General features: G+C 54.6%; 1 protein-coding gene across 1 annotated transcript in view; it reads right to left on the bottom strand.

Moving 5' to 3' along the window:
* LOC140399244 (hemicentin-1-like) overlaps nt 1-12,944 on the bottom strand; it is a 492,970-nt gene extending 480,026 nt beyond the window's left edge. The window contains 1 exon segment of the mRNA XM_072488667.1: nt 12,654-12,944. Coding sequence (XP_072344768.1) covers nt 12,654-12,891 — 238 coding nt within the window. The 5' untranslated portion in view covers nt 12,892-12,944.
* Nucleotides 12,945-23,627: the final 10,683 nt, after the last annotated feature.

Genomic DNA, 23,627 nt, shown 5'->3' with positions numbered 1-23,627 from the left:
CAGAGGGAGACCGGGTTCTGTCCCAGCGCGAGACCGGCTCCTCTCCCAGAGCAAGACCGGCTCCTCTCCCAGAGCGAGACCGGCTCCTCTCCCAGAGCGAGACCGGGTTCTGTCCCAGAGCAAGACCAGGTTCTGTCCCAGAGCGAGACCGGGTTCTGTCCCAGAGGGAGACCGGGTTCTGTCCCAGAGCGAGACCGGCTCCTCTCCCAGAGCGAGACCGGGTTCTATCCCGGCTCCTCTACCAGAGCAAGACTGGGTTCTGTCCCAGATCCAGACCGGATTCTGACCCATAGCGAGATCGGGTTCTGTCCCAGAGCGAGACCGGCTACTCTCCCAGAGCGATACCGGCTCCTGACCCAGAGTGAGACCGGGTTCTGTCCCAGAGCGAGACCGGGTTCTGTCCCAGAGCGAGACCGGCTCCTCTCCCAGAGCGAGACCGGTTCCTGACCCAGAGTGAGACCGGGTTCTGTTCCAGAGCGAGACCGGCTCCTGACCCAGAGCGAGACCGGCTCCTGACCCAGAGCGAGACCGGGTTCTGTCCCAGAGCGAGACCGGCTCTTCTCCCAGACCGAGACCGGCCCCTGACCCAGAGTGAGACTGGATTCTGTTCCAGAGCGAGACCGGGATCGGTCCCAGAGCGAGACCGGGATCTGACCCAGAGTGAGACCGGCTCCTGACCCAGAGCGAGACCGGGTTCTGTCCCAGAGCGAGACCGGCTCTTCTCCCAGACCGAGACCGGCCCCTGACCCAGAGTGAGACTGGATTCTGTTCCAGAGCGAGACCGGGATCGGTCCCAGAGCGAGACCGGGATCTGACCTAGAGCGAGACCGGCTCCTGACCCAGAGCGAGACATGGTTCCGTCCCAGAGCGAGACCGGCTCCTGACCCAGAGTGAGACCGGGTTCTATCCCAGTGCGAGACCGGCTCCTCTCCCAGAGCGATACCGAGTTCTGTCCCAGAGCAAGACCGGGTTCTGTCCCAGAGCAAGACCGGCTCCTCTCCCAGAGCGAGACCGGGTTCTGTCCCAGAGCGAGAACGGCTCCTCGCCCAGAACGAGACCGGGTTCTGTCCCATAGCGAGATCGAGTTCTGTCCCAGAGCGAGGCCGGCTCCAGACCCAGAGCGAGACCGGGTTCTGTCCCAGAGCGAGACCGGGATCTGTCCCATAGCGAGACCGGGTTCGGTCCCAGAGCGAGACCGGGATCTGACCCAGAGCGAGACCGGGTTCTGACCCAGAGCGAGACCGGGTTTTGTCCCAGAGCGAGATCGGGTTCTGTCCCAGAGCGAGATCGGGTTCTGCCCCTGAGCGAGACCGGGTTCTGACCCAGAGCGAGACCGGGTTCTCTCCCAGACCGAGACCGGATTCTGTCCCACACACCCCCATTCCCACACTGCCCCCCCTTCCAACACTGCCCCCCCTTCCAACACTGCCCCCCCATTCCCACACAGCCCCCCATTCACACACTGCCCCCCATTCACACACTGCCCCCCCTTCCCAGTGCCCCCCCTTCCCACACTGCCCCCCTTCCCACACTGCCCCCCTTTCCCACACTGCCCCCCCTTCCCACACTGCCCCCCCTTCCCAGTGCCCCCCTTCCCACACTGCCCCCCCTTCCCACACTGCCCCCCTTCCCACACTGCCCCCCCTTCCCACACTGTCCCCCCCTTCCCACACTGTCCCCCCCTTCCCACACTGCCCCACCCCATTCCCACACTGCCCCGCCCCATTCCCACACTGCCCCGCCCCATTCCCACTGTCCCGCCCCATTCCCACACTGCCCCGCCCCTTTCCCACACTGCCCCCCCATTCCCACACGGCCCCCCATTCCCACACTCCCCCCCCATTCCCACACTCCCCCCCCATTCCCACACTGCCCCCCTTCCCACATTGCGCCCTTCCCACACTGCCCCCTTCCCACACTGCCCCCTTCCCACACTGCCCCCTTCCCACACTGCCCCCCATTCCCACACTGCGCCCCATTCCCACACTGCCCGCCATTCCCACAGTGCCCCACATTACCCCGCCCCATTCCCACTGCCCCGCCCCATTCCCACACTGCCCCCATTCCCACACTGCCCCCCCATTCCCACACTGCCCCCCTATCCCACACTGCCCCCCCATTCCCACTCTGCCCCCCATTCCCACACTGCCCCCATTCCCACACTGCCCCCCATTCCCACACTGCCCCCCATTCCCACACTGCCCCCCATTCCCATACTGCCGCCCCTATCCCACACTGCCCCCCATTCCCACACTGCCGCCCCATTCCCACACTGCCGCCCCATTCCCACACTGCCCCCCTATCCCACACTGCCCCCTATCCCACACTGCCCCCATTCCCACACTGCCCCCCATTCCCACACTGCCCCCCATTCCCACACTGCCCCCCATTCCCACACTGCCGCCCCATTCCCACACTGCCCCCCTATCCCACACTGCCCCCCATTCCCACACTGCCCCCCATTCCCACACTGCCCCCCTATCCCACACTGCCCCCCATTCCCACACTGCCCCCCATTCCCACTCTGCCCCCCATTCCCAAACTGCCCCCCATTCCCACACTGCCCCCCATTCCCACACTGCCCCCCATTCCCACACTGCCGCCCCATTCCCACTCTGCCCCCCATTCCCACACTGCCCCCCTATCCCACACTGCCCCCCATTCCCACTCTGCCCCCCATTCCCACACTGCCCCCCATTCCCACACTGCCCCCCATTCCCACACTGCCCCCCCATTCCCACACTGCCCCCCATTCCCCCACTGCCCCCCTATCTCACGCTGCCAGCACCTGATTTGTAGCCTTTCTGTTTCCAGCTCTTCACATCCAGATCCAGGTACTTTTTAAATGAGTTGAGTATTTCATGCTCAACCCTCAACTTAGGCCATGAATTCCAGATGTGCGCCACTAAGTGAAAATGTTTTTTTGTTAAAACCCCCTCTAATCCTTCTGCCAATCCCCTGAAATCAATGCTCCCTGGTACCTGACCAATCAGCTCGGGGGAAACATGTCTTTCCTGTCTCAGTCCCTCATAATTGTATCCATTTCAATCAGGCCACACCTCAGTTCCTCCGCTCTAAGGATAACAACTCTCTCCTATCCAATCTCTCCTCATCGCTGAAATTTTCAATCCGTGGCAACGCTCTTGTGAACCTCCTCCTCAATCGCTCCAAATCACTTCTGCCCTTCCATCCAATCTTCAGCCAACTCCATTGAGAGGTTGAAGCTACTTGTGATTGATGACGAACTGTAAATGGAGATACGCCGTCGGAGACGCCGATGTGAGCTGTCATCCTGATAACCCTGCCCTGAGTTATCAGTCACCTCTCAGCTTGCACCCAAGGCTCTCCGCACTGCACCATGCACAAGGTTAAACGGCATCAGGCTTGCATCGCCTGAAAGATCAAGGACGGGGATCTCCGGTTCTGAGAGTATGTTGACGCCAACGCAGAATTTGTGGACTTTTACACCAGGAAACCGGTAGCCGCACCTGGACCGATTCCGCTAACGTTGAGGGGCTGGCACCGGGGCCGCGTGGAACATAATGGAAAACGGTGCGGGACTCGCCGGGTCCGTGATTGGCACTCGGGAGGCTGACAAGTTGCAGCCGCACATCCACATTACACACACTCATCCCAGCCAACAAGAGGTCATTGGTTGCGCTGGAGCGCTCCCATTCGGCTGATGGGTCGGCCGGGGTCAGAGGACACCCAGGGAGGTGCCCCTGGGGGGGGGGGGGGGACCTGTACGACCCGTGGCACCAGGTTCAAAGCGGGCTGCCAGCGGCGTGCGCAGCTGCACAGCTGCCTTGCCGGTTGCGTCAATGGTGTTCCTTGCCCATCCAGCCCGACCCCACAGCCCACCTCCTGGCCACCCACCACTCCCCCTCGGCCCTGGCAGAAGCCCCCCCCCCCCCGGCCAGCGGCACAACTGTCAGCAAACTATGGCAATGTTGGACACTTTCCGTGCCCCCCATCGGAGGCGGAGAATGGCGGCGGCCCCGGAGAATACCGGTTGGGCCCGCTAATGATGTGCAAACGGTGTCTACTGTACGTGCGCTCCGGAACGCATTGACGCCGCTGTCGCGGTGCTGGAGCGTTGCGATTTGGCGTCAAATCGATGCCTGTCGTGATTCCGGCATCGGAACTAATTCTCCGCCCAATCGGCTTTCCCGATTTTGCCGCTGGCTAAAGGAGAATTCCTCCCCAAATCCCTTGGTTGCTTCCTGCGTCGAGATAGATATACAAGAACAATACAGCACAGGAACACGCCCTTCGGCCCTCCAAGCCTGTACCGGAATATTCTCCCATTCGAATTTCCTCCTCTGCAGTGCACACATTCTGAGGGGCTGAAGGAGAGGCCTCTGTGACTCAGGGGTCCATCTGCTGAATCTGTTCCCAACCAGATCATCGCTCAGCAACAGCGCAGGAATCTGTCCTTGTTCAAGCCTCCAGTACAAGACACAGATGTGCCTCTTTACTAATGTTTTACTGGTTCAAAGTTGAATCACGGCACTCATGCTGTCATCCTCCATTTTAAAATGGGAGGGTCCTGGCAATCTTCGGACATGGCAAGGTATCGTAGCTCAGGATGATGGGACAATGGACACGAGCCCAGTTTGCTTCTGGAGGTCGCAAATGAGAAATGATGACCATTCCAGCTGTTCTAAAGTTCAAATCGAGGTCAGGGCTGTGGCTGAGTCCACAATCAACACTTTGGGCCTATACCAGAATTGAGCACATACATCTCGTTAGAATTTTAACTGTAGAAAATCATCGCAGAGCGCTTCACCCAGGGAAAAACTCCAGACCAGGCCACAGGAGGAGCGATTACCAGAGAAGGCCAAATGGAGGCCTGAGGTGGCTTTTTCGAAAGAGGAGGGAGGGAGAGAGGTTTACACAGTGAACTCCAGTCAGTGGATCTGAGGTAAGTGCTATTGTTAGTGTTCCTTTAAAAAACTGGGGGAACTTTTATTCAATTAATTTCATGTTGATTGATGACAAATGTCACCCTAAATCGGCAATTCTGAAGTTGTAACCACACGACCGAACCAATGAGATTGGATGTTTTCATATAAAACAAAAATGCTTATGCGATCTCTCCTAATTTACATAGAATTTACAGTGCAGAAGGAGGTCATTCGGCCCATCGAGTCTGCACGGCTCTTGGAAAGAGCGCCCTACCCAAGGTCAACACCTTCATCCTATCCCCATAACCCAGTAACCCCACCCAACCCCACCCAACACTAAGGGCAATTTTGGGCACTTAGGGCAATTTATCATGGCCAATCCACCTAACCTGCACATCTTTGGACTGTGGGAGAAAACCGGAGCACCCGGAGGAAACCCACGCACACACGGGGAGAACGTGCAGACTCCACACAGACAGTGACCCAAGCCGGAATCGAACCTGGGACCCTGGAGCTGTGAAGCAATTGTGCTATCCACAATGCTACCATGCTGCCCCACCTGTACCTGTTTATGGCTGGACTGACACAGAGATGTCACTATCCCAGATCCAAATTCAAGTGGAGTTACACAATCCCAGAGTCTCACTTCCCATGCGTTAATATACTTGGGAGTCAGGCATCTGGACTATACTACCGGGGTCATGTTCGCAAAGTCACGGAAGCTTTACCAGGATGTTGCCTGGTCTGGAGGGTGTTAGCTATGCGAAGAGGCTCAATAGACCCTGACTGTTTCCATTGGAATGATGGAAGTTGAGGGACGACCTGATAGAGGTCTACAAGATTAGGATGGGCATGGATAGAGTGGATGGGCAGGCACTCTTTCCCAGGGTGGAACATAGAACATACAGAGCAGAAGGAGGCCATTCGGCCCATCGAGTCTGCACCGGCCCACTTAAGCCCTCACTTCCACCCTATCCCTGTAACCCAATAACCCCTCCTAACCTTTTTTGGTCACTAAGGGCAATTTATCATGGCCAATCCACCTAACCTGCACGTCTTTGGTCTGTGGGAGGAAACCGGAGCACCCGGAGGAAACCCACGCACACACGGGGAGAACGTGCAGACTCCGCACAGACAGTGACCCAGCGGGGAATCGAACCTGGGACCCTGGCGTTGTGAAGCCACAGTGCTATCCACTTGTGCTACGTGCTGCTGACTTGTTGATGGAGGGGTCAGTCACCAGGGGGCATAGGTGTAAGGTCCGTGGGGCAAAGTTTGGAGGAGTTATGCGAGGCAACTTTTTTTATGCAGAGGGTGGTGAGTGCCTGGAACGCGTTGCCAGGGGAGGTTGTGGAAGCAGACACATTAACGGCTTTCAAAAGGTGTCTCGACAAACACATGGATAGGATGGGTATAGAGGGATACGGCACAAGGAAGTGCTGAGGGTTTTGGCCAAGGTTGTCATCATGACCGGTATTTTGCTTTTATTTGCCTCCATTTTTTATTCTGGTCACATCAGGAAGATGTTTGTAATCCATTTAGATCATAAAAGAAACCACTGTCCCAGATGACCATAGGTTACTTTTCCCTTTGCGGGGGGGGGGAAGAGATTCCGGCACCTTCTCGTACCAGCCTCCCCGAACAGACGCCGGAATGTGGCGACTAGGGGCTCTTCACAGTAACTTCATTTGAAGCCTACTTGTGACAAGAAGCGATTTTCATTTCATTTTCATTTCAAGAGCTGACTGGTGATGATTTAACCTGAGGATCACCAGACCCTCGGGCGAGGGGCAAGGTTAAGTAGACTGGACCTTCCCGAATAAGCTCAGCCGGTACAGGGACTGAACCCGCGCTGCTGGCCTCGCTCGGCATTACAAACCAGCGGTCCAGCCAACCGAGCTAATGTTGCTGGAATATTGACCAAGATTCTGGAGAGAGCTACCCTGCTCTTCTTTGAACCGTGCCCTGGCGTCTTTTCCATCCAAACCGAGGGAGTATAGAGACCTCAGTCTACCCTCACAAAGACAAGCACCTCCAACAGTGCAGCATCCCTCTCTTCTGCACTGGAGAGTCAGCCTAGATAAGGGTCTTTCAAAAAGTGTGGGTCGTGACTCACGTGTAGGTGTGTGTAGGTGTGTGTGTGTGTGTAAGCGTGTGTGTGTATATAGGTGGGTGTGTGTGTGTGTATAGGTGTGTGTGTGTGTGTGTGTGTGGGCGTAGGTGTGTGTGTGTAGATGAGTGTGTAGGTGTCTGTCGGTGTGTGTAGGTAGGTGTGCGTAGGTGTGTGCGCGCGCAGGTGTGTGGGTGTGCATGTGTAGGTGTATGTGTAGGTGTGTGTGTGGGTGGGTGTGTGGGTGTAGGTGGGGTGTAGGTGTAGGTGTGTGAGTGTGTGTAGGTGTGTGTGTGGGTGTGTAGGTGTGTGTGTACAGGGGTGTGTGTGTGTGTAGGTGTGTGTGTGGATGTGTAGGTGTGTGTCTGTAGGGTGTGTATGTGTGTGTATAGGTGTGTGTGTAGGTGTGTGTGTGTACGTGTGTGTACGTGTGTGTAGGTGTGTGTAGGTGTGTGTAGGTGTGTGTAGGTGTGTGTGTGTAGGTGTGTGTGGGTGGGTGTAGGTAGGTGTGTGTGTAGGTGTGTGTGTGTAGGTGTGTGTGTGTATGTGTACGTGTGTGTAGGTGTGTGTGTGGGTGTGTGTAGGCGTGTGTGGGTGTGTGTGGGTGTGTGTAGGTAGGTGTGCGTAGGTGTGTGCGCGCGCAGGTGTGTGTGTAGGTGTGTGTGCAGGGGGGGGTGTAGGGGTGTGTGTGTGTGTGTAGGGGTGTGTGTGTGTGTAGGGTGTGTGTGTGTGTGTATAGGTGTGTGTGTGTGTGTGTGTGTGTGTGTAGGTGTCTGTGGGTGTGTGTGTAGGTAGGTCGCATAGGTGTGTGTGCGCGCAGGTGTGCGGGTATGCGGGTGTAGGTGTATGTGTAGGTGTGTGTAGGTAGGTGTGCGTAGGTGTGTGCGCGCGCAGGTGTGTGTGTGTGTGTAGGTGTGTGTGTGTGTGTGTAGGTGTGTGTGTGTGTGTGTAGGTGTGTGTGTGTGTGTGTAGGTGTGTGTGTGTGTAGGGGTGTGTGTGTGTAGGGGGGTGTGTGTGTAGGGGGGGGTGTGTGTGTAGGGGTGTGTGTGAAGGTGTGTGTGTGTGTAGGTGTGTATGTAGGTGTGTGTGTAGGTGTATGTGTGTAGGTGTGGGTGTGTAAGTGTGTGTAGGTGTGTGTGTGTGTAGACGTGTAGGTGTGTGTGTGTGTAGACGTGTAGGTGTGTGTGTAGATGTGTGTGTGGGTGTGTGTATAAGTAGGTGTGTGTGTAGGTGTGTGTGTGTGTAGGTGTGTGTGTGTAGGTGTGTGTGTGTGTAGGTGTGTGTGTGTGTAGGTGTGTGTGTGTAGGTGTGTGTGTTTGTGTAGGTGTGTGTGTGTAGGTGTGTGTGTGTGTAGGTGTGTGTGTGTGTAGGTGTGTGTGTGTGTAGGTGTGTGTGTGTGTGTAGGTGTGAGTGTAATGTCTCCATGCAGACAAATAGCTTGAGAATCTTCTGCAGATCTTCTTGCAATGTGGTTGCTGCTCAGGGACCAGGAGAGACGGCCTGGAGGCACTTTCCGTGGGAGGGAATCGGCTGCTAATGCAGCAAGAACTACATCATTGGAGAGACAACAGCCTCACAAAGTGACAGCGATGGCATGTCCTCTGGTTGGGGAGACATGAACAGATCGCGATGTCACAATTGAATGGCTGAGAAAACGTTTTTCAATGTCCTATTTGTCTGATTGATGACAACCAGAACAGTTAATTTGTTAGTTGTCTGTGGGTCAGTTGTGGCATTGTCAGCATTGGTCAATATTGCTGAAATTGAATAAACTTGCATCAAACAATTGTATTTAAGCCCATTATACATCAAGATTTTAATATCTCTAACTTGAGATTTCTGGCTGGTTTATTTACAAGAACCACATCGGGCTCTCTCCCAATGATATTTGTTCTCCTCTCCTCAATCTTCTTCTCTCACTTCTGGTTTCCCTCGAGGCAGTGTCCCACGATGAAAGCCGGTTCACAATTGTTGGCAGCTCTCCAGTACCTCTCATAAGCAGATATCCTTCATCAGCGCAGGTTCAATTCCCACACCAGCCTCCCCGAACAGGCGCCGGAATGTGGCGACTAGGGGCTTTTCACAGTAACTTCATTGAAGCCGACTTGCGACAATAAGCGATTATTATTATCTGGCCTAAACGATGCGCCTGTCTTGGGATCATTGCCTTTCTGACAGGCACCAGGTGATACCTTTGCCGAGTTGCCTCGGACAACACACCGGTCTCCTGGTTCCTTCCTCAACAATTTACTCCCTCGCAGATCCCAGGTAAGAACCTTCCAGACCCGCCCAACTTCAAAACTTCCATTTTGATGGCAAACATTAGATCTTGGGAGTTACAGGACGGTGATCGCAATGATTACCAACACGGTGCAGTGTGAAGACGTGTCTGGGCAATTATCAATCAGCAGTTTTTAAAATGAAAATGCAGAGCAACAGGGGGTATAATGAACACGAATACGCCCACCGCCATCTGCCTTTCCAATCTCCGGGACAGGGGACACCCAGAGTACCATTTCATAGCTACACTAGTGTTACCCAAGGTCATTGTTCAGTTCGAAGGTATCCTCCACTTGGAACTCACCAGCTTCACAGCTTCTAGTGGGAGAGGTTCCGCTCCACTAAGGAGCCCCCTAAAGTTCAAAGTTCAGCTGTTCCCTCATCCGCCCCCCCCCCCCCCACCCGCCAACCGCCCCCCACGGCCCCAACCCACCCATGCAATGACTGAAGGAATTTTTTTTAAAAAACAGATTCCAACATCTGCTACACATTTCACTTTAAATGAATCAAATCTAATTGAATTGAAAAGAATCTTGCTTTCCTGTAACTGGACCTGGCTGAATTCACTGTCACTCCATTTCTCAATATTATTTCTTTCTGATCTCCTCTGTCTTCTCTCTTTCCAACAAAAAAGTATCCGCGATCTGTCATTTTCTCGAATTGAATTCACATTCTTCCCGGTTTCCCGCTTCATTATATTGCATCCCCTCACCCTGACGTATTATTACATTAAGTGGAGCACTCGCCTCCCACCACCTCCCCCCCTCCCTCCACCCCCCCCCTCCCTTCCCCCCCTCCCCCAGGGGGCTCACAGGCAAAATCTCGCCTCCCCGATTGCATGCAATCACCAGGCTTATGCTGAATGTGTTCAGTAACCTCAGCCAGACAGGCAGCCCCACGGGGTTAGGAAGGGGGAATATTAGACACGGCTCCTGTTCCTGATTATTATCGAGAGAGGAGCAGCTGGAAGGGCAGTGTGTTAGGAACATTCCCTCTCCACCCCCACCACCACAGCTCACCTATTTACCTGAACCCCTGCTGTTTCTATTACCATTTAAATTTTAAAGGACAACATGAATATCAAGAGAACAAACTGGTCAGCAGTGTCCCTGGAAAGATAATCCAACAGGAGACAGCACAGTCAGAGGACACAACAGGAGACAGCACAGTCAGAGGACACAACAGGAGACAGCACAGTCAGAGGACACAACAGGAGACAGCACAGTCAGAGGACACAACAGGAGACAGCACAGTCAGCGGACCCAACAGGAGACAGCACAGTCAGAGAACACAACAGGAGACAGCACAGTCAGAGGACCCAACAGGAGACAGCACAGTCAGGGGACCCAACATGAGGCTGCACAGTCAGAGAACCCAACAGGAGGCAGCACAGTCAGAGGACCCAACAGGAGGCAGCACAGTCAGAGGACCCAACAGGAGGCAGCACAGTCACAGAACCCAACAGGAGGCAGCACAGTCAGAGGACCCAACAGGAGACAGCACAGTCAGAGTGGGAGGAGATATTTAATTATCCCTCTTGTGGGCACTTTTATAAGTTTTTTCTAATCCTTTGCTTTCTTTCTTATTAAAAAAAAATATAGGATAACTTTTCTCTTTTTCCATCTGTCTCCAATCATTCTGCAGCCAGGCTGAAGCAGGGTGGGCACCACGGTAGCACAGTGGTTAGCACTATGGCTTCACGGCACCAGGGTCCCAGGTTCGATTCCCGCTTAGGTCACTGTCTGTGCGGAGTCTGCACATTCTCCCCGGGTCTGCGTGGATTTCCTCCGGGTGCTCCGGTTTCCTCCCACAAGTCCCGAAAAACGTGCTGTTCGGTGAATTGATCATTCTGAATTCTCCCTCAGTGTACCCGAACAGGCGCCAGAGTGTGGCGACTAGGGGATTTTCACAGTGACTTCATTGCAGTGTTAATGTAAGCCACTTGTGACACTAATAAAGATTATTAAAACTCTCACTCACTCACTTCCCTCCTCTTCCACATACCCTCCTTCTCTTAAGAATTCCCTCTCTCACCATCTCACACTCTCTCTCTCCCTCTCTCTCTCTCTCTCACAACCTCATTCCCTCACATCATTCAGACTCGGGCTGATTAAGTGGCAACCAACATCGGTGCCGCACAAGTGTCAGGCAATGACCATCTCCAATAAGAGAGACATTCACCATTACCATCACTGAATCCCCAACTTTTAACATCCTGGGGGAGCGTTGATCAGAAACTGAACTGGACAAGTCATATCAATACTCTGGCTACCAGAGCGGGTCAGAGTTCGGGACTTCTGCAATGAGTAACTCACCTCCTGACTCCCCAAAGTTTGTCCACCATCTCCGAGGCACAATTCAGGAGTGTAATGGAATACTCTCCACTTGTCTGGCTGAGTGCAGCTCCAACAACACTCAAGAAGCTCGACACCATCCAGGACAAAGCAACCCCGCTTAATCGGCACCCCATTCAAACCCTCCAGCACTGACAAACGGTAGTGGATGTGTGTACCATCTACAAGATGCACTGCAGGAACTCACTGAGGCTTCTTTGATAGCACCTTCCAAACCCACAGACATGACCATGTAGAAGGACAAAAGCAGCAAACACATGGGAACGATTGCCTGAGAGTTCCGCTCCAAGCTGCTCATCATCCTGACTGGGAAATATATCGCCGACACTTCACTGTCGCTGGGTCAACATCCTGGAACTCCTTCCCTAACAGCACTGTGGGTGTACCTACACTGCATGGACTGCAGCGGTTCAAGAAGGCTGCTCACCACCACCACCTTCTGAGGGGTAATTAGGGATGGGCAATAAATACTCTCCCAGCCTGATGCTCACATTCCATGAAAAAAAAATATCCTCTCTCTCACCTGCCTTCCTACTGCCTTGCACTCAACCACTTACCCACCCTCCCTCACTCTCTCCCTTGCTCGCCCTCTTGTTCAATCTTCCTCTCCCACTCCCTCTCTCCTCTCCGCACGCTCTCTCTTTCACACCCCCCATCTATCGCTCTCTCATTTTCACCCCCTCCATCTCTCTTTTTCACTCCCTCCATCTCTATTTTTCACCCCCTCCATCTCTCTTTTTCACTCCCTCCATCTCTCTTTTTCACCCTCTCCATTTCTTTTTTTCATCACCTCCATCTCTCTCTTTTTCACTACCACTATCTCGCCCTCACCTTTCTCACCTCTCTTTCTCCCCCTCTCTCTTTCACCCCTCTGTCTCCCTCTCCGCTCTCTCTTTCTCACCTCATCTCTCCCCCCCCCCCCCCCCCTGTCTTTCACCTTCTCTATCTCTTTTTCACCCCTCTCTCTCTCATCCTCTGCCTCTTTGATCCCCACTCACTCACCTGGGTCATGGAAAGGTACCAGGGCGAAGTTGCTGACAGGAGTCCCGGCTCTGCCCAGTGTGCTCTCCAGGATTTTCGCTGCTCCTTCCATCACCTGGAGCAGGTCATCGTACATTGAGCCGGTCACATCAAAGACAAAGGCCAGGGTGGAGCTGGCCAGTGTCCCTGGGAGGCAGCACAGGGTGAGGGTCAGAGGGAGAGCCATCAGGAGGCTCCAGCTGGGGGAATGCAGCCTCATTGACACAGGCACAGCTCCTCTGTCACTCTCGCAAAGTGCGGCTCCTCCAGACTCTCTCCAAATAACTTTCCCCAAAAACTTCTGCAAACCTTCTGCCCCCCCAGAGCGACTGCGCCGCGGTCCTAACGCCCGCTCTGTTAGCCCACCCGAGCCCATTGACTGAGTGGCAATGATTGGCTGGGAGGCCGATGAAGGAGAGTCAGAGAGAAGGAAAGTGACAGGACGAGATGGAGAAACAGAAAAAAGGAGGGAATGAATCAGAAAGCCTGAGAGAGAGGGAGGGAGAGGAAAAGAAGGCAGGAGTTAATGGGGGGAGGGGGTGACAAAACAAAAGTACTGCATTTATGTAGCACCTTCTCTGACTCCCTCAGTACTGACCCTCTGACAGTGCAGCACTCCCTCAGTACTGACCCTCTGACAGTGCAGCACTCCCTCAGTACTGACCCTCTGACAGCGCAGCACTCCCTCAGTACTGACCCTCTGCCAATGCAGGACTCCCTCAGTACTGATCTCTGACAGTGCAGCACTCCCACAGTACTGACCCTCTGACAGTGCAGCACTCCCTCAGTACTGATCTCTGACAGTGCAGCACTCCCTCAGTACTGACCCTCTGACAGTACAACACTCCCTCAGTACTGACCCTCTGACAGTGCAGCACTCCCACAGTACTGACCCTCTGACAGTGTGGCACTCCCTCAGTACTGACCCTCTGACAGTGCAGCACTCCCACAGTACTGACCCTCTGACAGTGCGGCACTCCCTCAGTACTGACCCTCTGACAGTGCAACACTCCCTCAGTACTGACCCTCTGACAGTGCAGCACTCCCACAGTACTGACCCTCTGACAGTGCGGCACTCACTCAGTACTGACCCTCTGACAGTGCAACACTCCCTCAGTACTGACCCTCTGACAGTGCAGCACTCCCACAGTACTGACCCTCTGACAGTGCGGCACTCCCTCAGTACTGACCCTCTGACAGTGCAACACTCCCTCAGTACTGACCCTCTGACAGCGCAGCACTCCCTCAATCCTGACCCTCTGACAGTGCCACACTCCCTCAGTCCTGACCCTCTGACAGTGCCACACTCCCTCAGTACTGACCCTCTGACAGTGTAGCACTCCCTCAGCACTGACACTCCGATAGTGCAGCACTCCCTCAGTACTGACCCTCTGACAGACCAGGGCTCCCTCAGTACTGACCCTCTGACAGTGCAGCACTCCCGCAGTACTGACACTCTCTGACTGTGCAGCACTCCCTCAGTACTGACCCTCTGACAGTGTGGCACTCCATCAGTACTGACCCTCTGACAGTGCAGCACTCCCTCAGTACTGACCCTCTGACAGTGCAGCACTCCCTCAGGACTGATTCTCTGACAGTGCGGCACCCCTGAGTACTGGCCCTCTGACAGTGCAGCACTCCCTCAGTACTGACCCTCTGACAGTGCAGCACTCCCTCAGTACTGACCACCTGACAGCGCAGCACTCACTCAGTACTGACCCTCTGACAGTGCAGCACTCCCTCAGTACTGACTCTCTGACAGCGCAGTGCTCCCTCAGTACTGACCCTCTGACAGTGCGGCACTCCATCTGTACTGACCCTCTGACAGTGCAGTACTCCCTCAGTACTGACCCTCTGACAGTGCGGCACTCCCTCAGTACCGACTCTCTGACAGTGCAGCACTCCCTCAGGACTGATCCCCTGACAGTGCGGCACTCCCTCAGTACCGACTCTCTGACAGTGCAGCACTCCCTCAGTACTGACCCTCTGACAGTGCAGCACTCCCACAGTACTGACCCTCTGACAGTGCGGCACTCCCTCAGTACTGACCCTCTGAAAGTGCAACACTCCCTCAGTACTGACCCTCTGACAGCGCAGCACTCCCTCAGTACTGACCCTCTGACAGTGCAGCACTCACTCAGTACTGACCCTCTGACAGTGCAGCACTCCCTCAGTACCGACTCTCTGACAGTGCAGCACTCCCTCAGTACTGACCACCTGACAGCGCAGCACTCACTCAGTACTGACCCTCTGACAGTGCAGCATTCCCTCAGTACTGACTCTCTGACAGCGCAGTGCTCCCTCAGCACTGACCCTCTGACAGTGCAGCACTCCCACAGTACTGACCCTCTGACAGTGCGGCACTCACTCAGTACTGACCCTCTGACAGTGCAACACTCCCTCAGTACTGACCCTCTGACAGTGCAGCACTCCCACAGTACTGACCCTCTGACAGTGCGGCACTCCCTCAGTACTGACCCTCTGACAGTGCAACACTCCCTCAGTACTGACCCTCTGACAGCGCAGCACTCCCTCAATCCTGACCCTCTGACAGTGCCACACTCCCTCAGTCCTGACCCTCTGACAGTGCCACACTCCCTCAGTACTGACCCTCTGACAGTGTAGCACTCCCTCAGCACTGACACTCCGATAGTGCAGCACTCCCTCAGTACTGACCCTCTGACAGACCAGAGCTCCCTCAGTACTGACCCTCTGACAGTGCAGCACTCCCGCAGTACTGACACTCTCTGACTGTGCAGCACTCCCTCAGTACTGACCCTCTGACAGTGTGGCACTCCATCAGTACTGACCCTCTGACAGTGCAGCACTCCCTCAGTACTGACCCTCTGACAGTGCAGCACTCCCTCAGGACTGATTCTCTGACAGTGCGGCACCCCTGAGTACTGGCCCTCTGACAGTGCAGCACTCCCTCAGTACTGACCCTCTGACAGTGCAGCACTCCCTCAGTACTGACCACCTGACAGCGCAGCACTCACTCAGTACTGACCCTCTGACAGTGCAGCATTCCCTCAGTACTGACTCTCTGACAGCGCAGTGCTCCCTCAGTACTGACCCTCTGACAGTGCGGCACTCCATCTGTACTGACCCTCTGACAGTGCAGTACTCCCTCAGTACTGACCCTCTGACAGTGCGGCACTCCCTCAGTACCGACTCTCTGACAGTGCAGCACTCCCTCAGGACTGATCCCCTGACAGTGCGGCACTCCCTCAGTACCGACTCTCTGACAGTGCAGCACTCCCTCAGTACTGACCCTCTGACAGTGCAGCACTCCCACAGTACTGACCCTCTGACAGTGCGGCACTCCCTCAGTACTGACCCTCTGACAGTGCAACACTCCCTCAGTACTGACCCTCTGACAGCGCAGCACTCCCTCAGTACTGACCCTCTGACAGTGCAGCACTCACTCAGTACTGACCCTCTGACAGTGCAGCACTCCCTCAGTACCGACTCTCTGACAGTGCAGCACTCCCTCAGTACTGACCACCTGACAGCGCAGCACTCACTCAGTACTGACCCTCAGACAGTGCAGCATTCCCTCAGTACTGACTCTCTGACAGCGCAGTGCTCCCTCAGCACTGACCCTCTGACAGTGCGGCACTCCCTCAGTACTGACCGTCTGACAGTGCGGCACTCCATCTGTACTGACCCTCTGACAGTGCAGTACTCCCTCAGTACTGGCCCTCTGACAGTGCGGCACTCCCTCAGTACCGACTCTCTGACAGTGCAGCACTCCCTCAGGACTGATCCCCTGACAGTGCGGCACTCCCTCAGTACCGACTCTCTGACAGTGCAGCACTCCCTCAGTACTGACCCTCTGACAGTGCAGCACTCCCTCAGTACTGACCCTCTGACAGTGCGGCACTCCCTCAGTAACTGACCCTCTGACAGTGCGGCACTCCCTCAGTACTGACCCTCCGAGAGTGCAGCACTCCCTCAGTACTGGCCCTCTGACAGGGCAGCACTCCCTCAGTACTGACCCTCTGACAGTGTAGCACTCCCTCAGTATTGACATTCCGATAGTGCAGCGCTCCCTCAGTACTGACCCTCTCTGACAGTGCAGCACTCCCTCAGTACTGACCTTCTGACAGTGCGGCGCTCCCACAGTACTGACCCTCTGACAGTGCGGCACTCCCTCAGTACTGACCCTCTGACAGTGCTGCACTCCCTCAGTACTGACCTTCTGACAGTACAGCACTCCCTCAGCACTGACCCTCTGACAGTGCGGCACTCCCTCAGTACTGACCGTCTGACAGTGCGGCACTCCATCTGTACTGACCCTCTGACAGTGCAGTACTCCCTCAGTACTGGCCCTCTGACAGTGCGGCACTCCCTCAGTACCGACTCTCTGACAGTGCAGCACTCCCTCAGGACTGATCCCCTGACAGTGCGGCACTCCCTCAGTACCGACTCTCTGACAGTGCAGCACTCCCTCAGTACTGACCCTCTGACAGTGCAGCACTCCCTCAGTACTGACCCTCTGACAGTGCGGCACTCCCTCAGTAACTGACCCTCTGACAGTGCGGCACTCCCTCAGTACTGACCCTCCGAGAGTGCAGCACTCCCTCAGTACTGGCCCTCTGACAGGGCAGCACTCCCTCAGTACTGACCCTCTGACAGTGTAGCACTCCCTCAGTATTGACATTCCGATAGTGCAGCGCTCCCTCAGTACTGACCCTCTCTGACAGTGCAGCACTCCCTCAGTACTGACCTTCTGACAGTGCGGCGCTCCCACAGTACTGACCCTCTGACAGTGCGGCACTCCCTCAGTACTGACCCTCTGACAGTGCTGCACTCCCTCAGTACTGACCTTCTGACAGTACAGCACTCCCTCAGAACTGACCCTCTGACAGTGCTGCACTCCCTCAGTACTGACCTTCTGACAGTGCTGCACTCCCTCAGTACTGACCTTCTGACAGTACAGCACTCCCTCAGTACTGACCCTCTCTGACAGTGCAGCACTCCCTCAGTACTGACCCTCTGACAGTGCGGCACTCCCTCAGTAACTGACTCTCTGACAGTGCGGTACTCACTCAGTACTGACCCTCTGACAGTGCGGAACTCCCTCAGCACTGATCCTCTGACAATGCAGCACTCCCTCAGAACTGACCCTCAGACAGTGCAGCACTCCCTCAGTACTGACCCTTTGACAGTGCAGCACTCCCTCAGTGCTAACCCTCTGACAGTGCAGTGCTCCCTCAGCACTGCCCCTCTGACAGTGCACCACTCCCTCAGTAAAACATTCCGATAGTGCAGCACTCCCTCAGTACTGACCTTCTGACAGTGCAGCTCTCCCTCAATACTGACCCTCTGACAGTGCCACACTCCCTCAGTACTGACCCTCTGACAGTGCAGCACTCCCTCAGTAATGACCCTCTGACAGTGCAGCACTCCCTCAGTACTGACCCTCTGATAGTGCAGCTCTCCCTCAGTACTGACCTTCTGACAGTGCAGCTCTCCCTCAATACTGACCCTCTGACAGTGCCACACTCCCTCAGTACTGACCCTCTGACAGTGCAGCACTCCCTCAGTACTGACCCTCTGACAGTGCAGCACTCCCTCAGTACTGACTCCCTGACAGTGCAGCACTCCCTCAGTACTGACCCACTGACAGTGCAGCACTCCCTCAGTACTGACCCTCTGACAGTGCAGCACTCCCTCAGTGTTGACCCTCTGACAGTGCGGCACTCCCTCAGTAGTGACCCTCTGACAGTGCGGCACTCCCTCAGCACTGACCCTTTGACAGTGCAGCTCTCCCTCAGTACTTACCCTCTGACAGTGCGGCACTCCCTCAGTATCGACCCTCTGACAGTGCGGCACTCCCTCAGTAGTGACCCTCGGACAGTGCGGCACACCCTCAGTACTGACTTTCTGACAGTGCAGCACTCCCTCAGGACTGACCCTCCGAGAGTGCGGCACCCCTGAGTACTGGCCCTCTGACAGTACAGCACTCCCTCAATCCTGACCCTCAAACAGTGCAGCACTCCCTCAGTACTGACCCTCTGACAGTGCAGCACTCCCTCAGTACTGACTCCCTGACAGTGCAGCACTCCCTCAGTACTGACCCTCTGACAGTGCAGCACTCCCTCAGTGTTGACCCTCTGACAGTGCGGCACTCCCTCAGTAGTGACCCTCTGACAGTGCGGCACTCCCTCAGCACTGACCCTTTGACAGTGCAGCTCTCCCTCAGTACTTACCCTCTGACAGTGCGGCACTCCCTCAGTATCGACCCTCTGACAGTGCGGCACTCCCTCAGTAGTGACCCTCGGACAGTGCGGCACACCCTCAGTACTGACTTTCTGACAGTGCAGCACTCCCTCAGGACTGACCCTCCGAGAGTGCGGCACCCCTGAGTACTGGCCCTCTGACAGTACAGCACTCCCTCAATCCTGACCCTCAAACAGTGCAGCACTCCCTCAGTACTGACCCTCTGATAGTGCAGCACCCCCCCTCAGTACTGACGCTCTGACAGTGCGGCACTCCCTCAGGACTGACCCTCTGACAGTGCGGCACTCCCTCAGGACTGACCCTCTGACAGTGCGGCACCCCTGAGTACTGGCCCTCTGACTGTACAGCACTCCCTCAGTACTGAACCTCTGACAGTGCCACACTCCCTCAGTCCTGACCCTCTGACAGTGTAGCACTCCCTCAGCACTGACACTCCGATAGTGCAGCACTCCCTCAGTACTGACCCTCTGACAGACCAGGGCGCCCTCAGTACTGACCCTCTGACAGTGCAGCACTCCCGCAGTACTGACCATCTCTGACAGTGCAGCGCTCCCTCAGTACTGACCCTCTGACAGTGTGGCACTCCATCAGTACTGACCCTCTGACAGTGCGGCACTCCCTCAGTCCTGACTCTCTGACAGTGCGGCACTCCCTCAGTACTGGCCCTCTGACAGTACAGCACTCCCTCAATCCTGACCCTCTGACAGTGCCACACTCCCTCAGTCCTGACCCTCTGACAGTGCCACACTCCCTCAGTACTGACCCTCTGACAGTGTAGCACTCCCTCAGCACTGACACTCCGATAGTGCAGCACTCCCTCAGTACTGACCCTCTGACAGACCAGGGCTCCCTCAGTACTGACCCTCTGACAGTGCAGCACTCCCGCAGTACTGACACTCTCTGACTGTGCAGCACTCCCTCAGTACTGACCCTCTAACAGTGTGGCACTCCATCAGTACTGACCCTGTGACAGTGCAGCACTCCCTCAGTAGTGACTCTCTGACAGTGTGGCATTCCATCAGTACTGACCCTCTGACAGTGCAGCACACTCTCAGTACTGACCCTCTGACAGTACAGCACTCCCTCAGTACTGACCCTCGGATAGTGTGGGACTCCCTCAATACTGACCCTCGGATAGTGTAGCACACCCTCAGTACTGACCCTCTGACAGTGCAGCTCTCCCTCAGTACTGACCCTCTGACAGTGCAGCAGTCCCTCAGTACTGACCCTCTGACAGTGCAGCACTCCCTCAGTACTGACCCTCTGACAGTGCAGCACGCCCTCAGTACTGACCCTCTGACAGCGCAGCACTCCCTCAGTACTGACCCTCTAACAATGCAGCACTCCCTCAGCACTGACCCTCTGACAGTGCAGCACTCCCTCAGTACTGACCCTCGGACAGTGCCGCACTCCTCTCAATTCCATTAGATCGTAACTGTCTAGCACCTCAACTCCATTCAGCTATCCTTGTCCCATATCCTACGAAATATTTACTCAACATTATCCCATTATGAAATGAATTGAAAAATGAAACTGGCGTATTGTCACAAGTAGGCTTCAAATGAAGTTACTGTGAAAAGCTCCTAGTCGCCACATTCCGGCGCCTGCTCGGGGAGGCTGGTACGGGAATTGAACCGTGCTGCTGGCCTGCCTTGGTCTGCTTTCGAAGCCAGCGATTTAGCCCTGTGCTAAACCAGCCCCTCTGACAGAGCAGCACACTCTCAGTACTGACCCTCGGACAGTACAGCACTCCCTCAGTACTGACCCTCTGACAGTGCGGCGCTCCCTCAGTACTGACCCTCTGACAGTGCAGCACTCCCTCAGTACTGAGCCTCTGACAGTGCAGCACTCCCTCAGTACTGACCCTCTGACAGTGCAGCACTCCCTCAGTACTGACCCTCTGACAGTGCAGCACTCCCTCAGTACTGACCCTCTGACAGTGCAGCACTCCCTCAGTACTGACCCTCTGACAGTGCAGCACTCCCTCAGTACTGACCCTCTGACAGTGCAGCACTCCCTCAGTACTGACCCTCTGACAGTGCAGCACTCCCTCAGTACTGACCCTCTGACAGTGCGGCACTCCCTCAGTACTGACCCTCTGACAGTGCAGCACTGCCTCAGTACTGACTCTCTGACAATACAGCACTCCCTCAGTACTGACCCTCTGACAGTGCGGCACTCCCTCAGTACTGACCCTCGGACAATGTCGGACTCCCTCAATATGAAAAATCTAATTGGTGCTGAATCCACTGTCTTTTGGGGAGGGAGTGCCAGATTTTCACTGCCCTTTACTGGGGTTCACTTATCCGCTCACAGGTGTTAATGCCCTCAGGGGCAGACTGGACAAAGCTGGGTGTAGCCCCAACCTGCTCAGGTGGCTGTAAACGGGCAAAAGGAGGAATGTTCAGCAGGTCGGACAGGATTTGTGGAGGGAGAAACAGAGTTCATGTTTGGTCGGTCGGTAAATCCGATTTATTAAATCTGTTTCTCCCTCCACAGATGCTGCCTGACCTGCTGAGTATTTCCTTTCCCACACTTTCTGTTTCCGAGTTCCAGCATCCACAGTATTTTGCTTTGGGTCCTATATATAAGTGGATGTTATTTATGTTTATTTGAGCATATAAACCCCTGGTGAATATAACAAATCAAATCTGTTCCATCGGAATAAAACTGCCCTGCGCATCTAGCTGCACCACAAAGATAATTAGCGATCGACCCCTCAAAGATCATTATCGATTCTCTTCATTCCATTCTAAATGTTCTTTCTTTCCTGAAAGATATTTGGTGCAGTTGTGAAAAACCCTCTGATTTGATTGATTGAGGAATAAATTGCTTGATTATTGCTGCTACCATTCGAGAGGTGCGGGATGGGCATTGAATGACGAACTGGCTCCCTGAAGAAGTGTCAAACACACTGCTTATCCCTGTTCTGCTATTAACGCATTCTGATCTCTTAAAGTGCCACTGTCAGCGCCTTTCTTAGCTACGTTTATGGCTGGTTTGTGATGCAGAGCGAGGCCAGCAGTGTGGGTTCAATTCCCATACTGGCTGAGGTTATTCATGAAGGCCCCGCCTTCTCAACCTTGCCCCTCGCCTGAGGTGTGGTGACCCTCGGGTTAAACCACCAGTCAGCTCTCCCTCTTAAAGGGAAAAGCAGCCTACGGTCACCTGGGACTGTGGTAACTTTACTTTCCCGCCGTTTACATTCCCTTGGTTTAGCACAGGGCTAAATCGCTGGCTTTGAAAGCAGACCAAGGCAGGCCAGCAGCACGGTTCAATTCCCGTAACAGCCTCCCCAAACAGGCGCCGGAATGTGGCGACTGGGGGCTTTTCACAGTAACTTCATTGAAGCCTACTTGTGACAATAAGCGATTTTCATTTCATTTTCCTTTGTCTTTTTGTCCACAACTTCATTGTTAATCTCTACCTATTGTTGGCCCTCTACCCAGCCCCCACTGCTACACACCCAGCAGCAGCCCCCCCCCCCCCCCCCCCCCGCACCTCCCCCCTCTCCCTCTCACACACATTTCCAGTTCTCTCCAGCTTTGACAAAGAGTCATCCAGACTCGAAACGTGAGCTCCGTTCTCTCTCCACAGATGCTGTCAGACCTGCTGAGATTATCCAGCATTTTCTGATTTTGTTTCAAGTTCTTTGGGATTGTCACAGAAAACAAAGGGCTGGTAGGGTGGGGGTGGGAGGGGGGAGGGGGCGCGGGGGGGGGGGGGGGGGGTCGTCAGTCTGCAAATCCAGCACCACGGAGCCATTCTTGGGGGCAATGGAAAAATCCCCTGTTTTGCCACTCCGCCGCCGAGAGTACTTAACCCAACTGAGGGAGCCGTATAAAACCGAGCCATTGTTGAAGGGTTCATGATGTGTTAAACCCAAGAGGCCACTTCTGTTCACTGACAGAGAAACTTGCCAGATTTCAGTCTGCACACCAGAAAACACCTCCCTCTGCAGCTAAACGGCGTCTGGCTGGATTGTGCAACAATCATATTTTAAATTAAAATAATTTGCTGTGCCATTGGGTAATTCTCGCTGCCGCAGATCGTAGGAAGGAATATCATTTCATTTCTAGGTCTTTGCAGCTTAGTTAGTCACTGGAATAAATTTCAATTAATTCTGGAAGAGATGTTTGACTCTTTCACTGTTTTGTGGGGCATGTCAATGATTTCGCAATTGTTACACAGAAATAATGAAAAAAATCCCAAAGTACCAATTCCCTATGTGAACAGTCTATTTGCATGGGGAATTACCAGCGAGCTGTCAAGTGGTTATCCCATCAGAGGTTCCTGTAAGTGAAGCTTTTTCTGTTTACCTTCGTCTGTCAACTTAAGGGGGGGGGGGGGGGGGGGACATTTTTACTTTGGCTGGTAGGATTCGATCCTTTTGTTTGCGATTCCATTACATAGGCAGCAGGTGAGTAGGGCACATACCTATCACACACAGCTCCCAATATACTGAAGTGAACCATTAAAATGCTAACACTTTTGCTGCTGTGATGAACGGTTACTGTATTACTGTACCCTTATCATCATGTAAGGTGATGTCCCCTTTAAGACCGGGCTTGGAACCCTGGGGAACTCCGCCTCCGGCTCCGCCCACCTGGGAGTCGTATATAAGGGGCCGCCTTGTGGGCGGCACCCAGTTAGCACCCGTCTTGGCGCCAGGCTAGTTCTTAGCTTATTAAAGCCTTCTTTACCGTTTAC

This window comes from Scyliorhinus torazame, chromosome 22 (assembly GCF_047496885.1).
Source record: "Scyliorhinus torazame isolate Kashiwa2021f chromosome 22, sScyTor2.1, whole genome shotgun sequence".
Taxonomy (NCBI): domain Eukaryota; kingdom Metazoa; phylum Chordata; class Chondrichthyes; order Carcharhiniformes; family Scyliorhinidae; genus Scyliorhinus; species Scyliorhinus torazame.
This window is presented reverse-complemented; position numbering and strand designations above follow the sequence as displayed.